This window comes from Carcharhinus amblyrhynchos, chromosome 15, assembly GCF_965287045.1.
Source record: "Carcharhinus amblyrhynchos chromosome 15, sCarAmb.v2.hapA, whole genome shotgun sequence".
In the NCBI taxonomy this organism is placed as follows: domain Eukaryota; kingdom Metazoa; phylum Chordata; class Chondrichthyes; order Carcharhiniformes; family Carcharhinidae; genus Carcharhinus; species Carcharhinus amblyrhynchos.
In genome coordinates, this window is record NC_137338.1 from 66981203 (window position 1) to 67005323 (window position 24121).

The window sequence follows — 24121 nt, forward strand, 5'->3', positions numbered from 1 at the left end:
TAAACTTTGAGCCTCTGGTACCTGAAATGGGGCTTGGCCTGGGTGGCTGGGGATAAACTGCTTTTCTAAAACATGTCTTAAGTTTTGTGAATTGTGTGTATATCCCTCCCTTTGTCATGTCCCAGTCCTTCATTTTGCTCTCCCCACCTCAGCCTTTTCCAGTACTTCTCAGCAATTAGCAGCAGGCATGTTCCTGCACCATCCCCTGGGTGGCACGGTAACACAGTGGTTAGCACTACTGCTTAACACGTCCGGGGTCCTGGGTTTGATTCTCAGCTCGGGTCACACATGTCCAGGGTCCTGGGTTCGATTCTCGGCTCGGGTCACTCTGTGGAGTTTGCACATTCTCCTCGTGTCTGCGTGGGTTTCCTCCCACAGTCCAAAGGTGTGCGAGTTAGGTTGATTGGCCATGCTAAGAAATTGCCCCTTAGTGTCCAGGGTAGCGGAGGTTAGAGGGATTAGTGGGTGTAATACGTTGGGATATGGGGCATCTTGGGCATATGAAACTGCATATTCTGTGTTTCTACAATGTGTCCCTAAGATTCTGCTAGAGTGTAACCTTCAGTGTAAAGTTGATTTTTTTAGGAAATTAATCATTCTTTGCTGCTGCTTTCCTAACAGCTGATTGCTTGTGGTTTACTGTAGGGAGGAGGAGTGTCAGCAGGCCTTTGCACTTTTCAATGGCCGTTGGTACGCAGGGAAACAGTTGCAATGTGAATTCTCACCTGTAACTCGATGGAAAACAGCGATATGTGGTTTGTTCTCTATTTTCTCATTTTGCATTTTCAGTATATCAATGCATTTATTGCTTCAGTTAATTGGGTTTTTGATAATTGGAAATTTATAATGATCAGTCTTATCTTAATGAAAATGATTACATTATAATGTATTAATACAGGCTGCTGGAACCAGTGTCCTTGTGGGCAATTTGCCAGTGCTCTTGACCAAGGTTTAAATTAACTTGACAGTGGGATGTGAACCTGGATATAACATTAGAAAGAATAAATAAGTAGAAAGGATTACAAGTGACAGATGGCACTAGAGTAAGAAATTGCAAAATATTACATGGGATCAGACAAGAAAATACAACGTTTATAGAGCAAGTACTTAAATGCATGGAACGATAAATAAGGTTGGTGAGCTGTAGGTGCCAATAACTACATTGGAATATGATGTTGTGGTGATAATGGGGCCAGAACTGAGTACTAAATATTCTTGGAATTGTGGTATCCTGGAAGGAAAAGTAGGATGGCAGTATTAAAATCATTACAGTGCTGGAAAGAAGAGGGGTATCCTAGAGGGAGTCAAGGAAATAAGCTATTAGTTAGAATTAGGAAACAGTAGAAGTACTACTACATTGTGATTGACCACAAACTAGTAGGAAAAATAGAGGAGCAGATCTGCAGGAAAATTAGAGGCGCAAGAACTCCAGTAGCGATCATGGGGGCTTGAATTATTCTAATATAGACTAGTATAGCAAAATGTACAGAGCAGAGGGAGAAGTGAAATTCAGGAATTTTTTCTCAAGCACATTTCAAACCCAACAAGGAAGGAGATAGAAGATAGAACACTACAGCACAAACAGGCCCTTCGGCCCACGAGTTGCGCCGATCACATCAACACCTACCAACCTACAGACCTATCTATAACCCTCAATCTCATTAAACCCCATATACTCATCCAGAAGTCTTTTAAAAGACCCCAGCGAGTTCGCCTCCACCACCACTGACGGCAGCCGATTCCATTCACTCACCACCCTCTGAGTGAAAAACTTACCCCTAACATCACTTCTGAACTTCCCTCCCTGCACCTTAAATCTGTGTCCTCTCGTAGCAACCATTTCAACCCGGGGAAATAGCCTCTGAGAGTCCACCCTATCTATTCCTCTCAACATTTTGTAAACTTCTATCAGGTCGCCTCTCAACCTTCGTCTCTCCAGGGAAAAGAGTCCCAGCTCCCTCAACCTAACTTCATAAGGCATGCCTCCAGATGTTGCATCTGGTTCTGGAGAATGAGTAACATTTAGGAAGTAGTGATCATATTACTATAACATTTAGATTGGTTTTGGAAAAAGATAAAGAGCAGCCCAGAATCAAAACTACTTAATTGGAGAGCCGATTTCAGTGGACTAAGGATAGATCTGTCCTTTGTTTTTATTCATTCTTGGGACATGGGCATCACTGGCTGGCTAGCGTTTATTGCCCATCCCTAATTCCTCTTGGAGAGCAGTTGAGAGTCAACCACATTGCTATGGCTGTGGAGTCACATGTAGGCCAGACCAGGTAAGGATGTCAGATTTCCTTCCCTAAAGAACATTAGTGAATCAGTTGGGTTTTTCCAACAAACTGACAATGGTTTCACGTCATCACTAGATTCTTAACTCCAGATTTTTTAAAAATTCAAATTCCACCATCAGCCATGGCAGGATTCGAACCCTTGTCTCCAAAACATTAGCTGAGTTTCTGGATTAATAGTCTAGCAATAATACCACTAGACCATCACCTCCCTTGGGTAAATCTGAATGAAAGACGGGCTAACAAAGATGCAACCGACCATTGGGCTTGCGTTAGAGAGGTGATGGTTCAGTGACACTCGCGCTAAGGGAAAAGTAACCAAAATCTGAGTTGCCTGGATAACAGGGATAGAGAATAAGGTGAAGCAGTGAAAGTGATTATTGCTACTTGAATGTTAGGAACCAGTGACATTTTGTAAAGATTTTATTAATTTGCTTAACAGGACTTTATGAAAGACGCAAATGCCCCAGAGGGAAACACTGCAATTTCCTCCATGTGTTCAGGAATCCTAATAGTGAATTCTGGGAGGCTGACCGAGACCTTTACATCTCACCCGACAGAACCAAATCCTATTCTAATAAATACTATGAGAGACGTGAAAGAGCAAGTTATCGTCATGATTACCACATTCGATCTAGGAGGCGGTACAGCTGTAGTCCAGACAGAACACAGAGAAGATGTGGCGAGTCTGAAAGGAAAAGAAAGAGAAGCAGGAGCAGAGAGAGGAGACGGTCACAGAGGTCTAGGAGTAGAAGTCAGGACAGGAAAAGGTCACGAAGCAGAGAGAGATATCACAGAAGCCGGAGTAAAGAAATGCGCAGATCACAGAGGTCTCGAAGCAGAAGTGAAGAGAGAAGAAGATCAAGAAGCAGAGGTGGAAGCACATGCAGATCAAGGAGCAGAAGTGAAGAGCAGTCACGGAGCAGGAGCAAATCTAGATCCAGGAGCAGAAGTAGAGGACGAAGCCAAGATCGATCTAGTAGCAGGGGACTGGGGACAGAGAAATCACGAAGCAGAAGTAAAAGTAAGCCACGATCCAGAAGTAGAAGTCCTCATGGATGGAACAGGAAAAGAAAGAGAGACTTTGAAAATAAAGACAGAAGAAGCAAAAAGAAAGCAAAGAAAGAGAAGAAAGCCAAAAGCAAGTCTGAAAGCAAATCTAAAGACTCCAAAACAAAAAGATCAGAAAGTGAGCCCAAAAACTCTCCAGCTAGTTCAACAGAGAAGGACACACAAGTTTCCATGGATAATCCTGAAGCCAGAAGCCTTTCCACTTCTCCAAGTACAAAGAGCTCAGCAAGTGATTCAACGGTACCTGTCAAACTGGAAGACACAACTGAAACAGAAGCTGTAGATGAGTGAAGGTAACTGTTCTTTTGCATTGTTAGGTGAAATGCTCCAGTACCATTCATCTTGGGGACAAGGGGAATCAGGAGACTGGAACTCTGGCAAGGAAGGTAGAAGATCCAGGAAACAGAAGATGTTAACTGATGTAGAGGTCAGGTAACGATACTGGTAGCCAGTAAAGAGAGTAGGACTTTGAGGAAGCAATGAAAAGCTGTCGCCGATAGAAGCTTTTTTCCAGGGTGTAAGAGTTAATTACTAGTGGGCATAAGTTTAAGGTGCGAGGGGCAAAGTTTAAAGATGTATGAGGCAAGTTTTTTACACAGGGTAATGGGTGCTTGGAATTTGCTACTGGAGATGATAGTGGAGCAGATACGATAGTGAGTTTTGAGGCACGTCTGGACAAATAAATGAATAGGATTGGATTGCAGGGGTTTTGGTCCCCGATTGGATTGCAGGGGTTTTGTTCAGACGGACAGCATGGTCGGTGCAGGCTTGGAGGGCTGAAGGGCCTGTTCCTGTGCTGTAATTTTCTTTATTCTTTGGTCAGCAGGTTAATTACAAGTGTATTGGATCAGTGATTCTCGTGTTGTTTCACACCACAAGCTCCCAATAGTTCACAGCAGGGTGGGTGACTCCATTCCTCAGGACCTCTCTCTGGGCTACAAACCCCTTCAAAAAATTCCCAGCCTCATCAGCCCATCTGTGCTCAGCATCCAAGCCAAGCCCAGCACTTAATGAGAAGCAAGATTGAATCCTGGGATTTATGGGGACTCCAGACCAAATATCCTGAGGGTCAGAATGGTTTTTTAAGTAGCGTTTGTAACCATTTTTTGAAGTGATCTCGTTCCTCCGTACTTTCACTTTTAAATGTTGAACACTAGGTACTATTTCAAAAGCATAATTTGAATAGTTTTTCATCTTCTGCATAGCTGTCTTCAGAAAAATTTTGACAGGATGATGAAATGGCCAGGAGCTTGGAGTTCAAGGTGGTGAGGTAGAGAGGTGGACCGGTGGTGTTGAGATGGCGGCGCGGGCTCGTTGGGCCAAAGGGCCTGTTTCCTGGGCTGATTTTGTTGTTCTTCTTCGTTCTTTGTGAAGGGTTGCACTTTGGGTAGGGGGAATGAATTTACACGGAAAGACAGTACACTATAAATGGTGGGATATTGTAGATGAGCAGAATTACCTCACTGTCAGTTTATAAAACCCTTAAGGTGACAGCAATTGATATGCTTGTTTGCAAAAATTATTTGGGTTAATAACTAAAGGCTTGGAATATAAAACCAGGTTGTTAAATATTTCAGACATCATCTGGAGCAGTTCTGATTGTTCATGCTAAATCTTGTAATAAAGGCAAAGGTCCTGTGGTATCTGGAAGGTAATCTTTAAAATCTATTTTTCAGTGTCACAGTTTGTCACAATCTAAAAGCTTATGAAAAATGAAACTACATGGATCAACTAAGGAATCAAGAAAATGAGTACAAGGACAATGCACAAGCTCTATTTGTAATAAGCTCCCATCCTTCATGAACATTGTTCAACACCATTATCCAAACAATTATAAAACAGTTGATATTCTAGACAACATGTATTTAAAATTTCCCAAGTTCTTTATGGCCTAGTTCCTGATGTAGTCAAACAGTATTTTAAATTAAATGTTGGCTGTATACTGATCTGGATATCTGTATAATATTTTGCATTATGCATCTTAACCAATATGAGATTTTTGCTAATGAGTCATACTGTATATTTTTGTAAAGCCAAATACACTGAGTTTTTATTTTGTAAGTATTTTATGAATTTTGCAAATTTCATTGCACTCTTCTCAAACCTTGCTTAACACAAAAGGATCTGGAGTATTACATTAACCTGGTGGCTGAAAACAAAGTTTTATTTAGTTCTTCATTGAATGTGTATTGCCGACAAAGCTGGTATTCATCTCTAATTACCCTTGAGATGGTGGCGCTGAGCTCACCTTGAGTCACTGCAGTCCATATGGTCTGGGTACACCCACAATGCAGTTGGGAGAGAGTGCCAAGGTTTGCATCCATGATAGTGTTTTCATATCAGGTGGTATGTGACTTGAAGATGAGGTTACCTGTGCTTGTTGTCTTTCCACATTTAGCAGCCTTGTTGATCACTATGCACCAATGGTGGATGGAGTGGATAGGGTGCCAGTCAAGTGGGCTGCTTTGTCCTGGATGGTGTTGAGCTGCTTGTGTTGCTAGTTCTGCACTCATCCAGGCAAGTGGAGAATGTTCTACCACCCTCCTGACTTGTGCCTGGTAGATGGACAGGCTTTGGGGAACTGGCAGCCCAGCATCTCCAGAGCTAATTGCCACCATCATGGTCGAGGTCTGCTCAATCCACAGGAAGAGGACTGAGGCAGAGATGCTGACTAGTAATGTGACATCTCCATGAGGTGAATGGAAGGAGTTGATCATCACTCCTTATTGAGCAATCAGAATAAAAATGCAGTTTTATTTAGTGTTCAGCTACGTACTGTGTGATGAGGTGGAGATGTGGACAGCAGGTTAAACTCCCAACAGGATTATTTGGAATCATGAGCTTTCGGAGCACTGCCCCTTCATCAGGTAAACCTGTTGGACTTTAAGAAGTCTCACAATACCAGGTTAATGTACCTGCTTTGTGGGAATTTTTCTGGTCTCTTGTTGTTGGTATCTACATATTACAACAGCAAGACCAGGTTACCATCTCAAAACTCAACTGAGAGGTTTTTAATATTGTGGTTGTGCATACAAAAAGGAAGCAAAATATGGCATCAAATGCAATAACCATTAATTTGGTGAGTTCATTTTGTGGAAGAGAATGATATCCAGAAACAGAATTGCATTTATATAAAAGCTAAAATCATTTGTTTTGTAAGCCACCAGAAATCCCAAAGCAACTGGCAGTCAATGGAAATTTTTGCACACCCATTCAATAATAAACAGATAATCAACATTGCAAAAGCAGATTGAGGGATGAATATTGACTGGGACACCAGGCAATAACCCTGCCCCCCCAATCAAATCACAGCATTGGTTTCATATCTCAGTACTGCAGTGTCAGCTTAGATTTTTGTGCTTTGTTGTGGGAATGAAACCAAAATCCATCATCTTCTAGGTAATTACAGGCTCCTGAGCCTTACAGCAGTGGGAGGGAAATTATTGGAGAAGATTCTGCAGGACAGGATTTATTCCCACTTGGAAATAAGTGGATGTATTAGTGAAAGGCAACATGGTTTTGTGAACGGGGTGATCATGTTGCCCTAACATGATCAAGTTTTTGAGGAAGTACAAATATGATTATTGAGGGAAGGGCAGTGGATATTGTCTACGTGGACTTCAGTAAGGCTTTTGACAAAGTCCCTCATGGCAGACTGGTGCAGAAGGTGAAGTCGCATGGGAGGTGATCTGGCAAGGTGGATATAAAACTGGCTCAGTCAAAGAAGACAGAGGGTAGCAGTTGGAAGGGTGTGTTTCTGAATGGAGGGTTTTGACAGGTGGTGAGCTTCAGGGATGGGAACTTTGTTTGTAAAATGTATAAATAATTTGGAGGAAAATGCAACTGGTTTGATTAGTAAGTTTGCAGATGACACAAAGGTTTGTTCTTACTGGAACAATAGAATTCTACAAGATTGAGAGGTATGGACAGAATGGATGGTCAGAAACTTATTCCCAGGATGGAAGGGTCAACTATGAGGGGGCATAGGTTTAAAGGAAATGTACAAAGTAGATGTTTTACACAGTAGTGGGTGCCTGGAACTCATGGAAGTAGATACGCTAGTGACTTTTAAGGGGTGTCTAGATAAAGATGAATAGGATGGGAATAGAGGGATTTGGTTTCCCTGGAAGGATAAGGGATTTTAAGTCAGGCAGCATGGTTGGTGCAGGGCTGAAGGGCCTGTTCCTGTACTGTAACTTTCGTTGTTCTTCTCACTTGAGGCAGAAGGACCACCACCAGAGGCATGGCTGACCCCTAAAGAGAGTGCAGATGAATTCTACGTAGATCAAAACATCTTCAGGGTATATGTGCTACTTGTGTCTCCTCTCATTCTGGCTCCATCATATCCACTCTTTCAGTTCCCTTTTCTTCCACTAGTTCAGATGGCTAGTTTCCATCTGAAATCATTGTGAAGGAGTATAGCCATGGATCTGAGTTAACTGAGGGCACAAAAGTTGCCAATTCCATTTGTAACAGCAGCATTTAAGCAGATGTGTGTTTTGGTACCCTAGTAAGTATCACTGCACTATTGATAAACTGATATTCTCTCATCCTTGTTGTCCCCTTTGAAGAATAGTGATAGCTAGAACTGGATGAATCTACACTGCAATCATTTTTGACATTTTTAAAATTAATCTGTGCTCACATAAGCTGCAGAGCCAGAAGAATGTCTTCGAACCCCATCCTTTCTGAAGGGAACAATAAATACATGAAACATCTACAAGTCATGTGTTTAAAAGGTATTTTCTGTCTGTATTGTAGTGAAATGTCAATTACAAATCAGTTGAACTGGTCCTCTAGTATGAGATTTACTTTAAAAATGAATCAACCTTCTAAAAGGATAACCAGACTTTAATAGTAGAAAGAATGTTTATTACTTTGTCTTGTACTTTTATGTAATACTTTCACTCCTGTGTTCATGAAAAACGAAGACATTAAACCACTGAACGATCACGCAGCTGGTCAGCAGCATTTAAACAGACAAGCTTGCTACATTTTTGCAGAACACAAATTAGTTAAGCTATTGAATAATTGACCAAAAATAAAATATAAACACCTGCAAATCAAGTTGGACAACCTGATTTGACCTGGACAAGACTGTTTGTGAAACAAGAAACAATGTTAAATAAATCGTCACCATAAGATCAAGCTCAGCTGAAAACATACAAAAATGTTTCCGAGAAACAGTCAAATTTAGTCCCCACTATTGAAAACTACAATCATTTGTTTTGTAAACTGAAAATACTTTGATCTCTTTTTACATATATTTGGAATTGCTAAACTACATACTGTGGTCATAACAGATTCAAACCTGTTTAAATTGTAAACTAATTAGTGTCAAATGAAGCTTCAGCAATTTTACTTCTAAGGGGCAGTAAATGCCAGATGTGAAGCTTTCCCAAGATTTACAGATGCCACACCAATATCAAATCTTACTCTAAGTCATGAAAATTGATTTTTCTCACATGATTAGTGCACACCACTGAACTAAATCCCTTTCCTCATCCCTTTATATTGCATCAAGCTCCACTGATGAGTGACCCTTTTTCAAAATGAATCTGATTTTATTAAAAAATACAAGCCCACAGATGTAGGTTGCAAAACTGCATTTAAAAAATAAATTAGTTTTCAAAACATAAAAAATAGTTGTCAACACTGGTTGCTTTGGTATATTGTGAACTTTTGATTTCAAGCACAAACTGCGGCTGGAAAATACGAGTGACACAAAAGAAAAAGATGGCACCTTGCCATATTTGAAGAGGGGTTTACTCTCCAGCAACAAAAGTAGGGCACCTTGCATTCAACTAAAAATAATAAACATCATGTCCAATTCTTCGAGCTAACTAAACGACTTCAACATGGGGATCTCTCTGTTTGTATAGGCAAGTTACTTTTCAGCTCCTGTCACCTACTGCGAGTGGTCGCACTGCTCAAATATTCTTTTATTTTCATTGCATTTTGGAAAAAGGAATGCTATCAAACATTTGAAGCCTCCACTTAACTCAAATTTTGAACTAAAAAATATCTTATTTCCCTTCTTGTTAAACAGTGAAGAATATTGGCAAGTTCAACTTCTAATCAAGACACCAAAATAAAAAAGAGAAAGCATACTGCAATAGTAGCCATACATTACAATTAAAGCAGTGAAATCTAGATTGGGATATTTAGGGTAACATTCACTTTAACGAAAGACTTATGTGAGTCCAATTTCTTCCAGCACGCTACGAGGGGTCTCAGCTTCCTGTGGAGGCAAAATTAAACATTTTGGTAATCAAATTTAAACACAATGAACTCATGTTGTAGTCAAATTGCATGCGCAAAAAATGGAAAAATATAAAAAGGGAAAATAAAGGAGAATCACGAGAAAAAGATGCTGTGTTTGTGGGTGCCGTGTATAAAAGTTTTTAAAATCCCTGCCTTTTCCAATTTAAACATTTATTTTCTTAAACCCCTCCGTTAATGCAATGCTGCAGCAATGCCTGGTAAAGATGATAGACAAGGAAGTACTTTCTATAAATGGAATCAGTCACTCAGGAGGTTTGAACGAGCAGCCTGCAGTGACATGCCCTATTAGTCTCCCTCCACTGAGACAGGATCTGCCCTTGACTTTGCATTCCCCACCACCCCCAATGAACTGACCAAGGTCAATCCTTCCAATCACTAACTCAAAGCTCAACCCAGATTACACAATTACACCTAACAAAATACCAGCACACTGCATTATGAGTGCAGATAAATGCGCTAAGAGACCAAAACTTTTCAAAAGCGGTAACATTCCACAAACAGAATAAGTGGGTATTATTCAGAAGGGGTAACAAGTTTGGAATTCACAGGCAACATTATTACAACTTACTTTGGCATCCTAATTAGGGGTGTGGCAAAAGGGACAAGAAAGAAAAAATATAAGCATGCTGAAGAAAGATGGAAAGCATTGTTATCCAGTTATCTACACGGATTAATATCTCTCAGCTGAAATCATTTATATCATGCCCACAGTTTGAGGGGAGGGAAAGGATGTGGTGAACAAAGATTGGTGGTGGGATGGAGGTTAAAAATCACAAAAATAATTCTGTATTTTACAAGATGCTACAATATTTTTGCCAACTCAAATAATTACACTTCCTTTTAAACTTCTGAACTTTTCACAAAAATTTAATAATTTCAAAAAATGATAATTGCAATTCATCCTTAAAAATAACCTCAAGGGAGCACACTTTAGGACAGTGATGCAATTTTTGTGTCAAATAATAACTGCTAATGTTTTCCATTATACTTAAAGCTCTCCAGAAATAATGCAACAAAAGAGCATGAGCAAATATGTTAACATACTAATATGTCACAACTGAGCATAAGCTCTCATTGCTGAGAATCCACAGAATGCCCAATCTCAGCTGGGTTGCCGGTGACGAGATATCAAGCAGCTTCTAAGTATTGCTGCAGAGGACAGAGTTACTGCAAGTTGCTCTCTCATGCCTCCAGACAGAAAGGTTTGCCAAACAATAAACTGCCCATTTACCCAGTTAGTGAACAGTGTTGTGCAGCTGAAATGAGAACATTTTACCTTTCAGTTGGCTGATTCTTTCATAGAAACCTACAGTGCAGGAAGCGGCCATTTGGTCTATTGAGTCTGCACTGACCAAAATTCCACCAGTTCCTATCCCTATAACGCCATACATTTACCCTAGCTAGCCCCCCGACACCTGGGTAATTTAGCATGGCAATCCACCCAAACCACACACTTGGAGGAAACCCACACAGTCACAGGGAAAATGTGCAAACTCTACACAGACAGTGACCCAAACTGGGATTTGAAACCGGGACCCTGATGTTGAGAGTCAGCAGTGCTAACCACAGTGTCACTGTGCCACCCTCTGATGACATAGGTGAGCCATGAATATGATAATTTGGAAGTTAAAGATGGGTGTGGAAGAGTGCAAATAAAATCTGAAGTGCTGAGTAGTTCATAATACATCCAATGCTGGGCACCATTGTAAATAAGGATCCAGTGAAAAGCGTCAGAAATGTTTAAAGCATAACCAAATCCACAATGATGACTACATTGGATATAAATCTCCTTGAGAAGTGAATTGTCCAAGACTTTTATCAAGTTTAAATTCTGCAGTAAAAGTTGAAAATTAAATACACTATGAACAGTGATCTGCTTTATAAGTAGGTTAAATGAGCTATTTATAAATGTTCTTTATTCATTTAAACAATTTTTTTCCTGATAAATAATTCTTGCGATACAAGCTCAGCTAATGCTTCTATAGCTATAATCTGAATACAGAACCTAAAGTGGAATAGGAGCAAGCTGATTTTTTTTTAATGCCATTATCAGATTCTAGGTGCTTAACTCTTGCATAGTTCCATCTGACACACGGCCAGTAAGAAATAGGCAGAGCAAGCTGTGAGGTTATTAATTTTCAAACTTTAGCGCAATTTCCAAGTGTCATTAATCAGTCCTAAAGTAGGGATCAAATGGATTACAGGGCTTGCCTTTGAACATGGCTAGAATGTGTGAATGGACCCTCAACGAGACCTTGGACAGCTCATGCATTAGTTGCTGAAAGTAAGCGTGCAAGTACAGCAGGCAGTAAAAAGGCAAATGGTATGTTGGCCTTCATAGCGAGAGGATTTGAGTATAGGGATAGTGATGTTTTGCTGCAATTGTACAGGGCATTGCTGAGGTCACATCTGGAGTAGAAGGCATAAGTTTAAGGTGAGAGGGGAGAGATATAAAAGGGTCCAGAGGGTGGTGAGTGTCTGGATCAAGCTACCAGAGGTAGTAGTGGAGATGGGTACAATTCTGTCTTTTAAAAAAGTTAGACAGTTACATGGATAGGATGGGTGTAGAGGGATATGGGCCAAATATGGGCAATTATGACTAGGGGTTTTTAAAAAAAGGGCGGCATGGGCAAGTTGGGCCGAAGGGCCTGTTTCCATGCTGTAAACCTTTATGACTCTAGTGTGCGGAGTTGTTGTCGTCTTTATCTGAGGAAGGATATCCTTGATATTGAGGGAGTGCAGCGAAAGTTTACAAGGCTGATTCCTGGTTTGTCAGATGAGGAGAGACTAAGTTGGGCAGGATTATGTTTACTGGAGTTTTGATGAGTGACAGGAGATCTCAGAAACTTAAAATTCTAACAGGGTTAGACAGGGTAGATTCAGAAAGAATGATCCCAATGGTGGAAAAGTCCAGAACTAGGTGCCATAGCTTGAAGATTGTTTTAGAACTGTGAGGAGAAATTTCTTTACCCAGAGTGTGGCGAATATACCACAGAATGTAGCTGAGGCCAAAATGTCCTATTTCAAGAAGAAATTAGCTCCTCCGGCAGGGGTTGGGGGGTGGGGGGGGGGGAACGACAATGGAATCAGGATATTGCATTCAATGATCAGCCATGATCAAAATGAATAACAGAGCAGGCTCAAAGGGCTGAATGGTTTCTGTGACCCATTCTGTGCAAGAGATTGAATTTATTCACGTGCACACCCAATCCAGCAAGAATCAGCACAATGCAGTTGGAGCATATATTTTTTTAAATTACAGTCTCAAAGTTGTAATTTACTAATTTTAGACTCAATTTGAGAATCTGTCTTTTCTGAAATAAATTAATCATAGAAAAACTACAGCACAAACAGGCCCTTCGGCCCACAAGTTGCGCCAATCTTATCTCTACTAGGCTTACCTATAACCCTCATTCCTATTAAGTCCCATGTACTCATCCAGAAGTCTCTTTAAAGAACCCAACAAATTTGCCTCCTCCACCACCATCGACGGCAGCCGATTCCACTCACCCACCACCCTCAGTGAAAAACTTAGCCAACATCTCCTCTGTACCTGCTCCCCAGCACCTTAAACCTGCGTCCTCTTGTGGCACTAAATTAATGGCAACTTAATAACTGGACTTATGGTCACAAAGTGAGCCTGCCACTTCTGCACATGACCCTCCAATTTAATAGGATTCACAAAACTTGTCTTTTTTTTTAAATAGGCTGAAGAAATAAACATCTGGCACAATACATAATCATATTTCCTTAGCAGCAACTTTCAAGCACGACCACTTAAAAGAAAAACAGCAGCAGGAACACCACACCTGCAAGTTCCCCTCCAAATCATTCACCATCCTTACTTGGAAATATATCCCCGTTCCTTCACTGTCACTGGGTCAAAATCCTGGAATTTCCTTCCAAACATCACAGTGGGTGTACCTACACTAAGTGGAGTGCAGTGGTTCAAATCACCACCACCTTCTCAAGGGCAATTAGGAATGGGCCGTAAATACTGATTTAGCCAATGACACCCTCATGCTGTGAGATAATTAAAAAGTAGACACCTTGGACAAGAGACTTGCACAAGGCCTTTTCTAACTATACAGGCTGCCTGCATGCAGCTACGTATGAAGATACCCATCTGATCTTCAGGAAATTCAGACCATAGGGACAGTAACCTATTTAACATCTAGAATTCGGGACATGAAAAAGCTTTAGGATTGTTTTAAATGGGTTGATAGTTCCATTTGACAATTTGACCACTTTAGGTAAAAAAAGGAAAACTCTGCTTATTAAATATATACCTCTTTGGAAGGGATTATCCCAATGATTAAACTCCGAGGTTAACTTAAGTGAAAATATGTGGCATCACTCTCAAGATCTCGTATCTTTGATGAAAATGCATTCAGACAATTCAAACAGAAGAGACATCACCCAGACATAAGTTTCAATTATAAAAGTTGGATTATAATTGAACACAGTTCATATTAAAAAGATCGATGCCAGTATTTAAAACCAATACATAAAAGCAAGTGTTTCTTCACATACATCAGATCGTTGCTGAAAAAAATCGTTAAAACATAAGTGTGGTATCTGGAATCAGTTTTCAAAACTCTCTCCCAGAAAAACAAGTCTATTTTAGTTGCTAGCGATTAGTTTAACTGGAGTAATAATACTCAATAACATTATTTGAAAGCCTATTCACAGGTGGCTGTGAACTTGCAGGATGGAAGCAGATATGGAAATTGGTAAGTGAGTTATGAAACTAAGGTTATGTTTTTTATTCATAGACCTTTCAGGTGCTGATGCTGTACATTATGAGCGTGCTCATTCAGCAACATCATTTTTAATCAGTTGCAAATCTTAAATACAAAATAGATTAGCAGTTAGAAGTTTAGATGCTTATAAAACATAGCCACAGAAAACAGCATTTGATGCATGCAGGAAGGCTTTTATTTATAACATGCCAGAGAAGCGTGCACTTTATAGAACATAAGCATAAAGCAATTACTAAAATTACTTACAATTACTGAAAAAAAACATAAACAATTTCAGTCAGCTCAATGCACAAACAGAAGCCAAAAACAATCATAGCAGAACTTGGAAGCAAACATCAGTTCTAAAAAAACGTTGAACTTTGAAAGCAAGAATTGATCCCCGAAATGTATCTTTGTATGTGACACTAATATTACCTTGTTTAAGGTCCACTTCTTTCCCTCTCTCTCCTGACTAGCGCCATACACCAACCCCACCTCCCTCCAAAAAAACAAAACAAAGAGCTCTACTTGGGACTCAGATAAAACAGCATTAATCTAAGGCTGATAATGCAGAAATATAATGCAGAAATATACTGCTAAATATAATTCATTGTGCTACAAAGCGGAGTTAAAACAAATATATACTGGGAATAATCGCAGTATTTGACGACAAAACAGCCTTCTTTAGATAGTCTGTGATAATTAACAGACTTGCTTTCAATAACATCAACTCATTGTTTGGTATGGTTTCTAACTTCTATCAGTGAAAATTGAAGTGGTGCAATCTACAGTTTCCAGATTCACTTCATGATTCACCTTCACATTGGTGGATTGAAATATGAACAAAGAGGCTGTTCCAGAAATCCATACTTTCAGACTCATGGCAAGCTGATTCAGTTCAACTCTCTAATATGCTTACGCATAATCATCTGTTATAGATAGAGCAAAGCTTTTTATCCCATGGGATAAAAGGCTCAGCAGTTTTAACCTCACAGCTTAGGGAGGGTTGATATGTAATAACTTGTCTGTGAAAGGCAAACAGGCAAAGGATGATTGTTGTCCTGTGGGTACGGTGCTGAATTGGGGGAAGGCTAACTACAGCCGGGTTAGACAGGATTTGGTGGCTGTTGATTGGGAGAGGCTGTTCGAGGATAAATCCACATCTGGCATGTGGGAGTCTTTTAAGGAACAATTGATAGGAGTGCAGGACAGGCATGTGCCTGTGAAAAGGAAGGACAGGAAAGGTAGGACTCGAGAGCCGTGGATAACCAGGGAAATTGTAGGTCTAATCAAAAAGAAAAAAGGGTCCAGGCAGCTAAAAACAGATGAAGCAACAAAGGAATACAGAGTAGAAAAGAACTCAAATCAGGGAGTTAGAAGGGCAAAAAGGGTCATGAAATGTACTTTTTATACATACGTTTGGAACAAGAGGATTGTCAAAGAATCAGACCTCTCAAGAACAAAGGAGGGGAATTATGCTTAGAACCCGAGGAAGTAGGTGAGATCCTAAATGAATACTTTGCATCAGTATTCACAAAGGAGAGGGACATGTTGATTGCTAGTGTCTCAGAGGGATGTGTAGACCCGTTAGAAAAAAAAAATCGCAATTACAAAGGAGGTGGTGTTAGGTGTTTTAGGAAACATTAAGGCAGACAAATCCCCAGGGCCAGATGGCATCTGTCCTAGATTACTGAGAGAGACAAGAATAAAATTGTTGGGCCTCTAACAAAAATCTTTGTTTCTTCATTGAACACAGGTGAGATCCCAGAGGATTGGAGGATAGCAAATGTGGTCCCATTATTTAAGAAGTGTAGCAAGGATAACCTGGGTAATTATAGGCTGGTGAGCTTGACATCCGTGGTGGGGAAATTGTTGAAGAAGATACTTAGAGATAGGATCTATACACATTTAGAACTGAATAGTCTCATTAGCAATAGATAACATGGTTTTGTACGAGGGAGGTCATGCCTCACAAATTTGGTTGAGTTTTTTGAAGAGGTGACAAAAATGATTGACGAAGAAAGGGCCGTGGATGTTGTCTACATGGATTTTAGCAAAGCATTTGACAAGGTCCCTCATGGCAGATTGGTGCAAAAGGTTACATCTCACGGGATCAAAGGTGAACTAGCTAGATGGGTACAGAACTGGCTCGGCCATAGAAGACAGAGGGTAGCAGTGGAGAGGTCTTTTTCTGATTGGAGGTCTGTGACTAGTGGTGTTCCGCAGGGCTCTGTACTGGGACCTCTGCTGTTTGTGATATATATAAATGACTTGGAAGATGTAGCTGGTCTGATTAGTCAGTTTGCAGACGACACAAAGATTGCTGGAGTTGCGGATAGTGATGAACATTGTCAGAGAATACAGTAGGATATAGATAGGCTGGAAAATTGGGCGGAGAAATAGTAGATGGAATTTAATCCAGATAAACGCGAAGTGATGCATTTTGGTAGATCTAATGCAGGGAGAGCTATACAATAAATGGCAGAACCATCAAGAGTATAGACGCACAGAGGGATCTGGGTGTGTCTACAGATCCTTAAAAGGTGTCAGCACAGCTGGAAAAGGTGGTGAAGGAGGCATATGGCATGCTTGCCTTTGTTGGGCAGGGCACAGAGTATAAAAATTGGCATGTGATGTTGCCCTTATATAGAACGTTGGTTAGGCCACATCTGAAATACTGCGTCCAGTTCTGGTCGCCACACTACCGGAAAGACGTGGAGGCTTTGGAGAGGGTGCAAAAAAGATTTACCAGGATGTTGCCTGGTATGGCAGGTATTAGCTTGGAGATGAGATTGAATAAACTAGGGTTGTTCTCCGTGGAAAGACAGAGGTTGAGGGGCGACCCTATAGAAGTTTATAAAATTATGAAGGGCACAGATAGGGTGAACAGTTGGAAGCTTTTTCCCAGGTCAGAAATGACAAACACAAGGAGTCACAAGTTCAAGGTAAGGGGGGCATGGTTCAATACGGATATGCAGGGGACATATTTTACACAGAGGGTGATGGGGGCCTGGAATGGACTACCAAGTAAGATGGTTGAGGCAGACATGCTAAGATCATTTAAGACTTATTTAGATAGCAACATGAACAGACTGGGAATGGAGGGATACAAGCGCATGGTTTAGTTAGGAACACATGATTGGTGCAGGCTTGGAGGGCCAATGGGCCTGTTCCTGTGCTGTATTGTACTTTGTTCAAATATTTGGTATTGCACAATGAAAGCAGTATTGTAGAGTAAACCACTTGCTTATCGTTAAGGATCAAAGCAAACTACTCTCTCATGAGGCTGGGTGAGGGAGGAGGGGAGCAACCGATTCCGGCAGTATTTAAAAAGGTAATGTATCCTGCTTTGGCAAACACACTTAATTCAGTTGGGTCAAATAGCTGTCCAGATGATTTCTACCCTTGGGTAGCAACTTCAAAAGATGTATGTAGGTTTGACTTGTTTAATGGACATTGCAGCTTCTAGTAAAGTAGGTTAATTGTCAAGTCTACATCCATGAGAGTGAGATGGCCTTACTTCAAACCAAAAGGAAAAAGAAATGCAATCAAACTTGATTGCGAGAAAAATCAAATCTGCAATAAACATTGTTGGGTACCAAAGGCATCAGTTAATTTGTATAAAAACCAGAAGCAGATAAGTGCATTTGGCCTCTGTACTGTAAACCTTCTGCTCAGACACAAGTGATCCCCTTTCGGGGAAATTTGGAATTCATACCTCTTTCCCTGGTCAGGCCTATTTTTAGCAACATTTTGTACAAAGCACACAAGCTTTTTACAGAAGACAGGTCTCATCTTCCAACTACTTTCTTCAAGGATCCTTTCACAAGTAGAAATAGTCAACGCTGGTACAGTTTTATTCAGAAGAGACGCAGCAAGATAGAATATGCCCCAAGCAAGATGAGATTACCACTACTGCACTGACATATTTTCACTAGTCCACACTACTTTAACATTGGTCCCTTTGCCGCATGTATATCTCAAATGCCAGTACCTCATGCTTACTCATTTATCTGCACTGCTAATGATTTATTCACACCACTGTGTGAACAAATCCCCCTATGGTCACTCACTGATTGCATTCTTTGCCATTTCCACCGTGCATCCAGAAGTATTCACTTTCTCTGCTGACCAGAATGTTGAAGTGGAGAATATAAAGAGGAAAATACACATAAAACCCATCAGGAACAAATAAGAACATGAATAAAACACACTGAAAAAGTACACGAGACTGAGGGGTAGTAAAATATATCAATCCCTCCATCCAAACAAAATACTCCACTCTATACATGGTCCAATAAACATATCAAATTGCTATTGTTGTGAAAGGCAAATTCACAGCATCAGGTTACACTCTTCAAACTTACATAACCTATTGGACTAATAGGGCTCCTAATGGTGTAGAATACATCTCCAACGTGGTCTCAGTCCAACGACAGCATACCTACACATGGGTAATTTCAATTTATTCTCTAACAGGACACAACTATCTACATGGACACCTAATACACATACTCCACAGCAGTCAAGAGTTTGGAGGAACCAAATTATCACCAACTGCTCAACTATGCTGAAGAAATTATTTCAAAAATCTAATACTGTAATGACAATAAACACAGTTTGGTCTCATAATTACCAGGTGAAGCACTGAACATAAACACTTGGCATTGGCACAGAAGGTATGAAGCTACCTTGCACGCGATGGACAGCAGAGGGAAGAATTCCAGATAAATTGAAAGTCTCTTTGGTCATGCTACAATGGCACTGGAATTTAAAAAAAGTGATCCTACTATGACTAAACAAAACAAGGAGGGTCATAGTTTGGTGGTAAAATTAAGCTTTCCCTCTGATATTCTGAACCTTAGGAATTAGATCAGCATTGCATGCATTAACTCTCAAAGTTCCTCAGCATCACTGCAGGGGGAAGACACAACGAACCAAGGCACCATAGTGTATAAAAGACATAACCATTACAAACCACAAAAGGAACTTCAGTGAATCAGCAAGCTCTCTTTCAACATAACTAAATATAGAGGCACAAGCTACAGCTATGAACGTCAGTCAAATTGCAATTAATCTGAGTACTTCAGTTTACAGTAGTAAAACTGATTTAAAACTTACAATTTGAGCTAATTTTCTTCAGCTAGCAAACTAGGCCAAAACCCAGAAAAGGGGAGAGAGAATTGATTAACCAAAATTGCACAAATTAAGAGCAAAGCAGCAACTAGTTATTTTTCTGTGCTCCAGATCATCAATCAGTTCCAATTCCATTTTACCCATTGCTATATGTTCCAAGACTAAAGTTGATTCTAGATTTTGTTTTCATTGGTTACCACATTCTGCAGACTATTGCAAATACAATTTCATCTTAAAGATGTTGCATCCATCAAAAGCTTTTAAAAGGACTTCTTGCTCGACAAGTTTGTGGAAATTCAGTTGTATTAACCCCATAGATGTCAAGTGAAACAAAGCTTGAGGATCTCCAGAGGCCTGGGTACCAAACCTGCTTGATGCATATTAAAACAGCAGTAACCCAAATAAACAGGCCCAATGCAAGTAAATCCAACATAATTAATGTTGTAGCTTTATGACTAGAACAAAGATTACAAAGAACAAAATTGCAATGAACAGAGCACAGAGTTAAATTGCATATAAAAAAAACTTGCATTTATGTGGCACCTTTCAAAACCTATGCACACTAGAATGTTAGAACACAACAAAGAGCAAAGCATTGATGTTCATGTTACATTAAGTTATTTGCATTATGTTCAACTGAACAGCTTCATACAGCCCAGGACAGCATTCCAGCAACAGCAAAGCAGGCCATCGTCACCTCCTCTGAGTCACCACCAGGCAAGTTGAGCCAAGGCATTAGTACACAGGAACATTAAAATATTCGTGGCGCGGCTACAGGGGAACAAAAGAAATAAAATGCCAACATTGTCTCGTGTAAAAGAGCATGCAGGTCATATTAACACTTTGACAACTGTGGAATGAAATTCAGGGTCAGTATAAAAAGATAACACGTATGGATGTTAAACTCCTGGTCCACCCATGCAGAATGAATTCATAAATGCTGAAGCCTGTCACCATGATATCAAATCAGAAAGCAAAATGCAGAAGGTTAACAAGAGGCAACAAATACAGCATGCTGAAACAAGGATGCTGCTTCATTAGAAAGACAACTTCTCAAAAATGTATTCTACAGACACAGATTATATTGGTTAATGAATAGCAATCACCAACAGATAGGATTGCTTAAGCAGTTAATGGCTACATTCACATCAAAAACATTGATGAAGAGTACAATGTGTTTGAATGGCAAAAGGAAGACTGGGGAAGGGGGAAAACGATATCTTAATATCTTTCAGCATAGCAGGATTGCATCAAACTCTTTCAAATAGTCTTGTTACAAATTGAATTACCCACTTGTCAATTCAAGATGAGAAGCAGAGGTGAAATTTCTTACTAACCTCTCAGAAGCAAAGAAAATCAATTTAACAACACACAACACTAGAAAGTTGCTCCATCAGAAGGTCGATACAGAAAATGTTGCACCATCTATTCTCTTCACGCAAGAACAACATTCTGGAGACACAAAATACACACAACTACCAAAATCTTTGGCAAGAAATTACCTGCACAGTTGAATCTAAATACCCTTTCCTCTCTCTACAAATGTGTATGTATTTCCAGCATGTCCTGTTTTTATATTAGCTTCCAGGTCAGTTCCGGTAAAATGGATAATTTCACAAAAAGCCCAATTTCAAATACAGCAAAAGTTTTAAGTTATGGATAAAGGACAAAAATGAGAAACAAGTCCCAGCATTTTGTACAGATTTTTGAAACATACATTTTATACTGGCTAGAGTTTTCACTTCTAGTCTCAGATTCAATTTTAGAAGGTAAAATTATACTAATTTTTGAAGGTAAAATTATACTAATTTTCAATACAAGTTCCCTACACAATTTTCATCCTTCAGTATATCCACCTCTATGGTTGTTGCACAGATCTTAAGAAAGCGTTTGACAAAGTGCCACATTAAAACCAGGCAATTAAGGTTCCTGGAATAGGAGGGTCCGTGTCAACTTGGCTGAAATATTGGTAAATGGTTGTTTCCTTCACTGGGGGTCACTGGCATTCCCCAAGGGTTAGTGTTGTGACCACTGCTTTTTTGATGCATATAAATGTCTTGAATACAGAAATTCAAAATAAAATTATAATATTTGCTGATGATACCAGACTTCTTGATGTGGCAAACAGTGTAGATGACAGATAGCTTGATCAGCAGAATGGGCAGGCAAATAGCAGACAGAATTTTATACTAGGAAATGCGAGGTGAGACAATATAGATTCAATGCACTGTTCTAAAGAGAGCCTGGGGGTGTGTGTGCATTGATCTTGGAAGGTGGCAAGACTTAATGAGAAAAAGCATGTGGCATAAGAACAGAGGCTGCTGGAAAAAAGCTCAGCAAGTCTGGCAGCATCTGTAGGGAGAAAAGAGAGATAACATTTCAAGTTCCCCTGGCTCTTCATCCAACATAGGGGATTTTGGGCTTCTTTTAAAATCATGGGCATCGTCGTCATTTATTGCCCAGCCCTAATTGCCCTTGAACTGAGCTGACTTGCTGAGCCAATTCAGAAGGCAGTTAAGAGTCAACCACACTACTGTGATCTGGAGTCACGTGTAGGCCAGACTGGGTAGGATGGCAGATTCCCTTCCCTAAAGGACATTAGTGAACAGGTGGGCTTTCACAACAATCAACAATGGTCATCATTAGACTTATAATTCCAGATTTCTGGAATTTCTAGATTTCTGTTGCATTCAAGTTTCACCACCAATAAATTGTCCCTAAATTAGTTTTCCCTCAATGTGGAATGCCATAAGCATAGATAAAGGGTCATGGGTGGAGGGGGGACTCAATGTTAAAATGGCGGCGCGGGCTCGTTGGGCCGAGGCGCCTGTTTCCCGGGCTGTTTTATTCTTTATCTGTCATGATGGGATTTGAACCCAGGTCCCCAGACCATTGGATTACTAGAAAGACTTGGATTACTAGAAAGAAGTCTCACAACACCAGCTTAAAGTCCAACAGGTTTATTTGTAGCAAACGCCACAAGCTTTCAGAACAGGCTGTCCCTTCATCAGATGGGTGGGAGTTCTGATCACAAACAGGGCACAAAAGACACAAACTCAATTTACATGAATAATGATTGGAATGTGAGTCTTTACAGCTAATCAAGTCTTAAAGGTACAGACAATGTGAGTGGAGAGAGCTTTAAGCACAGGTTAAAAGGATGTGTATTGTTTCCAGACAGGAAAGTTAGGTGAAATTTTGCAAGTCCAGGCAAGTATTGGGGGTTACCGATAGTGTGACATGAACCCAAGATCCCAGTTGAGGCCGTCCTCATGTGAGCGAAACTTGGCTATCAGTCTCTGCTCAGCGACTCTGCGTTGTCATGCATCCTGAAAGCCGCCTTGGCGAACACTTACCTGAAGATCAGAGGCCAAATGCCCGTGACCGCTGAAGTGTTCCCCATCAGGGAGAGAACAGTCTTGCCTGGTGATTGGCAAACAGTGTTCATATCATAGCATCTGCATGGTCTCCCCAGTGTACCAAGCCTCGGGACATCCTTTCCTGCAGTGTATCAGGCAGACAACGTTGGCCAAGTTGCAAGAGTATGTACCGTGTACCTGGTGGATGCTGTTCTCATGTGAGATGATGGCATCCGTGTTGATGATCCAGCATGTCTTAGAGGTTGCTGTGGCAGGGTTGTGTGGTGTCATGATCACTATTCACCTGAAGGCTCCGTAGTTTGCTGCGGACAATGGTCTGTTTGAGGTTGTGCAGTTGTTTGAAGGCAGGGAGTGGGGGTATGGGGATGGCCTTGGCGAGATGTTAGTCTTCATCAATGACACGTTGAAGGCTCCAGAGATGTCGTAGCTTCGCCACTCCAGGTAAGTACTGGACAACGAAGGGTATTCTGTCCACCATGTCCCGTGTTTGTCTTCTGAGAAGGTCGGTGCGGTTTTTGGCTGTGGTGCATCGGAATAGTCGATCAATGAGTTGAACGCCATATCCAGTTCTTATGAGGGCACCTTTCAGTGTCTGGAAGTGTCTATTGCAATCCTCCTCATCTGAGCAGATCCTGTGTATACGGAGGGCTTGTCCATAGGGGATAGCTTCTTTTAACGTGTTTAGGATGGAAGCTGTATAAGTGGAGCATCGTGAGGTTATCCGTGGGCTTGCGGTACCTCAGGTGCTGAGGTGACTGTCCTTAATGGAGATGCACGTGTCCAAGAATGTAACCGATTCCGAAGAGTAGTCCATGTGGAGCACTGTTTGTGATCAGAACTCCCAACCACCTGATGAAGACAGCCTATTCCGAAAGCTTGTGGCATTTGCTACAAATAAACCTGTTGGACTTTAAGCTGGTGTTGAGACTTCTTTCTGTTTTTACCCCAGTCCAACGCTGGCATCTCCACATCATGACTCGGATTACTAGTCCAGTGACAGTACCACCATTATCTTCTCTGCTTCGTAACTGAGATACTGAGTACAAAAGCAGGGAAGTTATGCTGGACTTTTATAAAGCTCTGGCTATGATAACTTGAGTATTGCGTCCAAGTCTGGTCATCACACTTTAGGAAGGATGAGAGGGTGCTGGAGAGCTTTCGGAGCAGATCAGTCTGCGGAGCAAACTGGTTTCAGGGGAAGGCTGAGAGAGAG

The 24121-nt window shown here is 40.7% G+C and overlaps 2 protein-coding genes across 6 annotated transcripts in view; one reads left to right on the forward strand and one right to left on the reverse strand.

The window, feature by feature from the left end:
• Positions 1-5311, forward strand: part of zrsr2 (zinc finger (CCCH type), RNA-binding motif and serine/arginine rich 2) — a 31114-nt gene extending 25803 nt beyond the window's left edge. Inside the window, exons 10-12 of the mRNA XM_080204109.1 lie at positions 646-755; positions 2737-3658; positions 5042-5311. Of these exons, the coding sequence (XP_080060235.1) occupies positions 646-755; positions 2737-3656 (1030 nt within the window). The 3' untranslated portion in view covers positions 3657-3658; positions 5042-5311. The remainder of the gene's footprint in view (positions 1-645; positions 756-2736; positions 3659-5041) is intronic.
• A 2904-nt stretch (positions 5312-8215) lies between these two features.
• The window catches only part of LOC145353385 (AP-1 complex subunit sigma-2), a 51374-nt gene continuing 35468 nt past the window's right edge, over positions 8216-24121 (reverse strand). For 2 of the 5 annotated variants that reach the window (XR_013888692.1, XM_080204110.1), the window contains one exon: positions 8216-9606. Coding sequence is in view for 3 of the 5 variants with exons in the window: in XM_080204110.1 (XP_080060236.1) it covers positions 9559-9606 (48 nt within the window). In the remaining 2 variants the exon portion in view is untranslated. Of the gene's footprint in view, positions 9607-12718; positions 20300-24121 lie in introns of those variants that run through there. The other 3 variants (XR_013888693.1, XM_080204112.1, XM_080204111.1) reach the window with 3 other exon arrangements.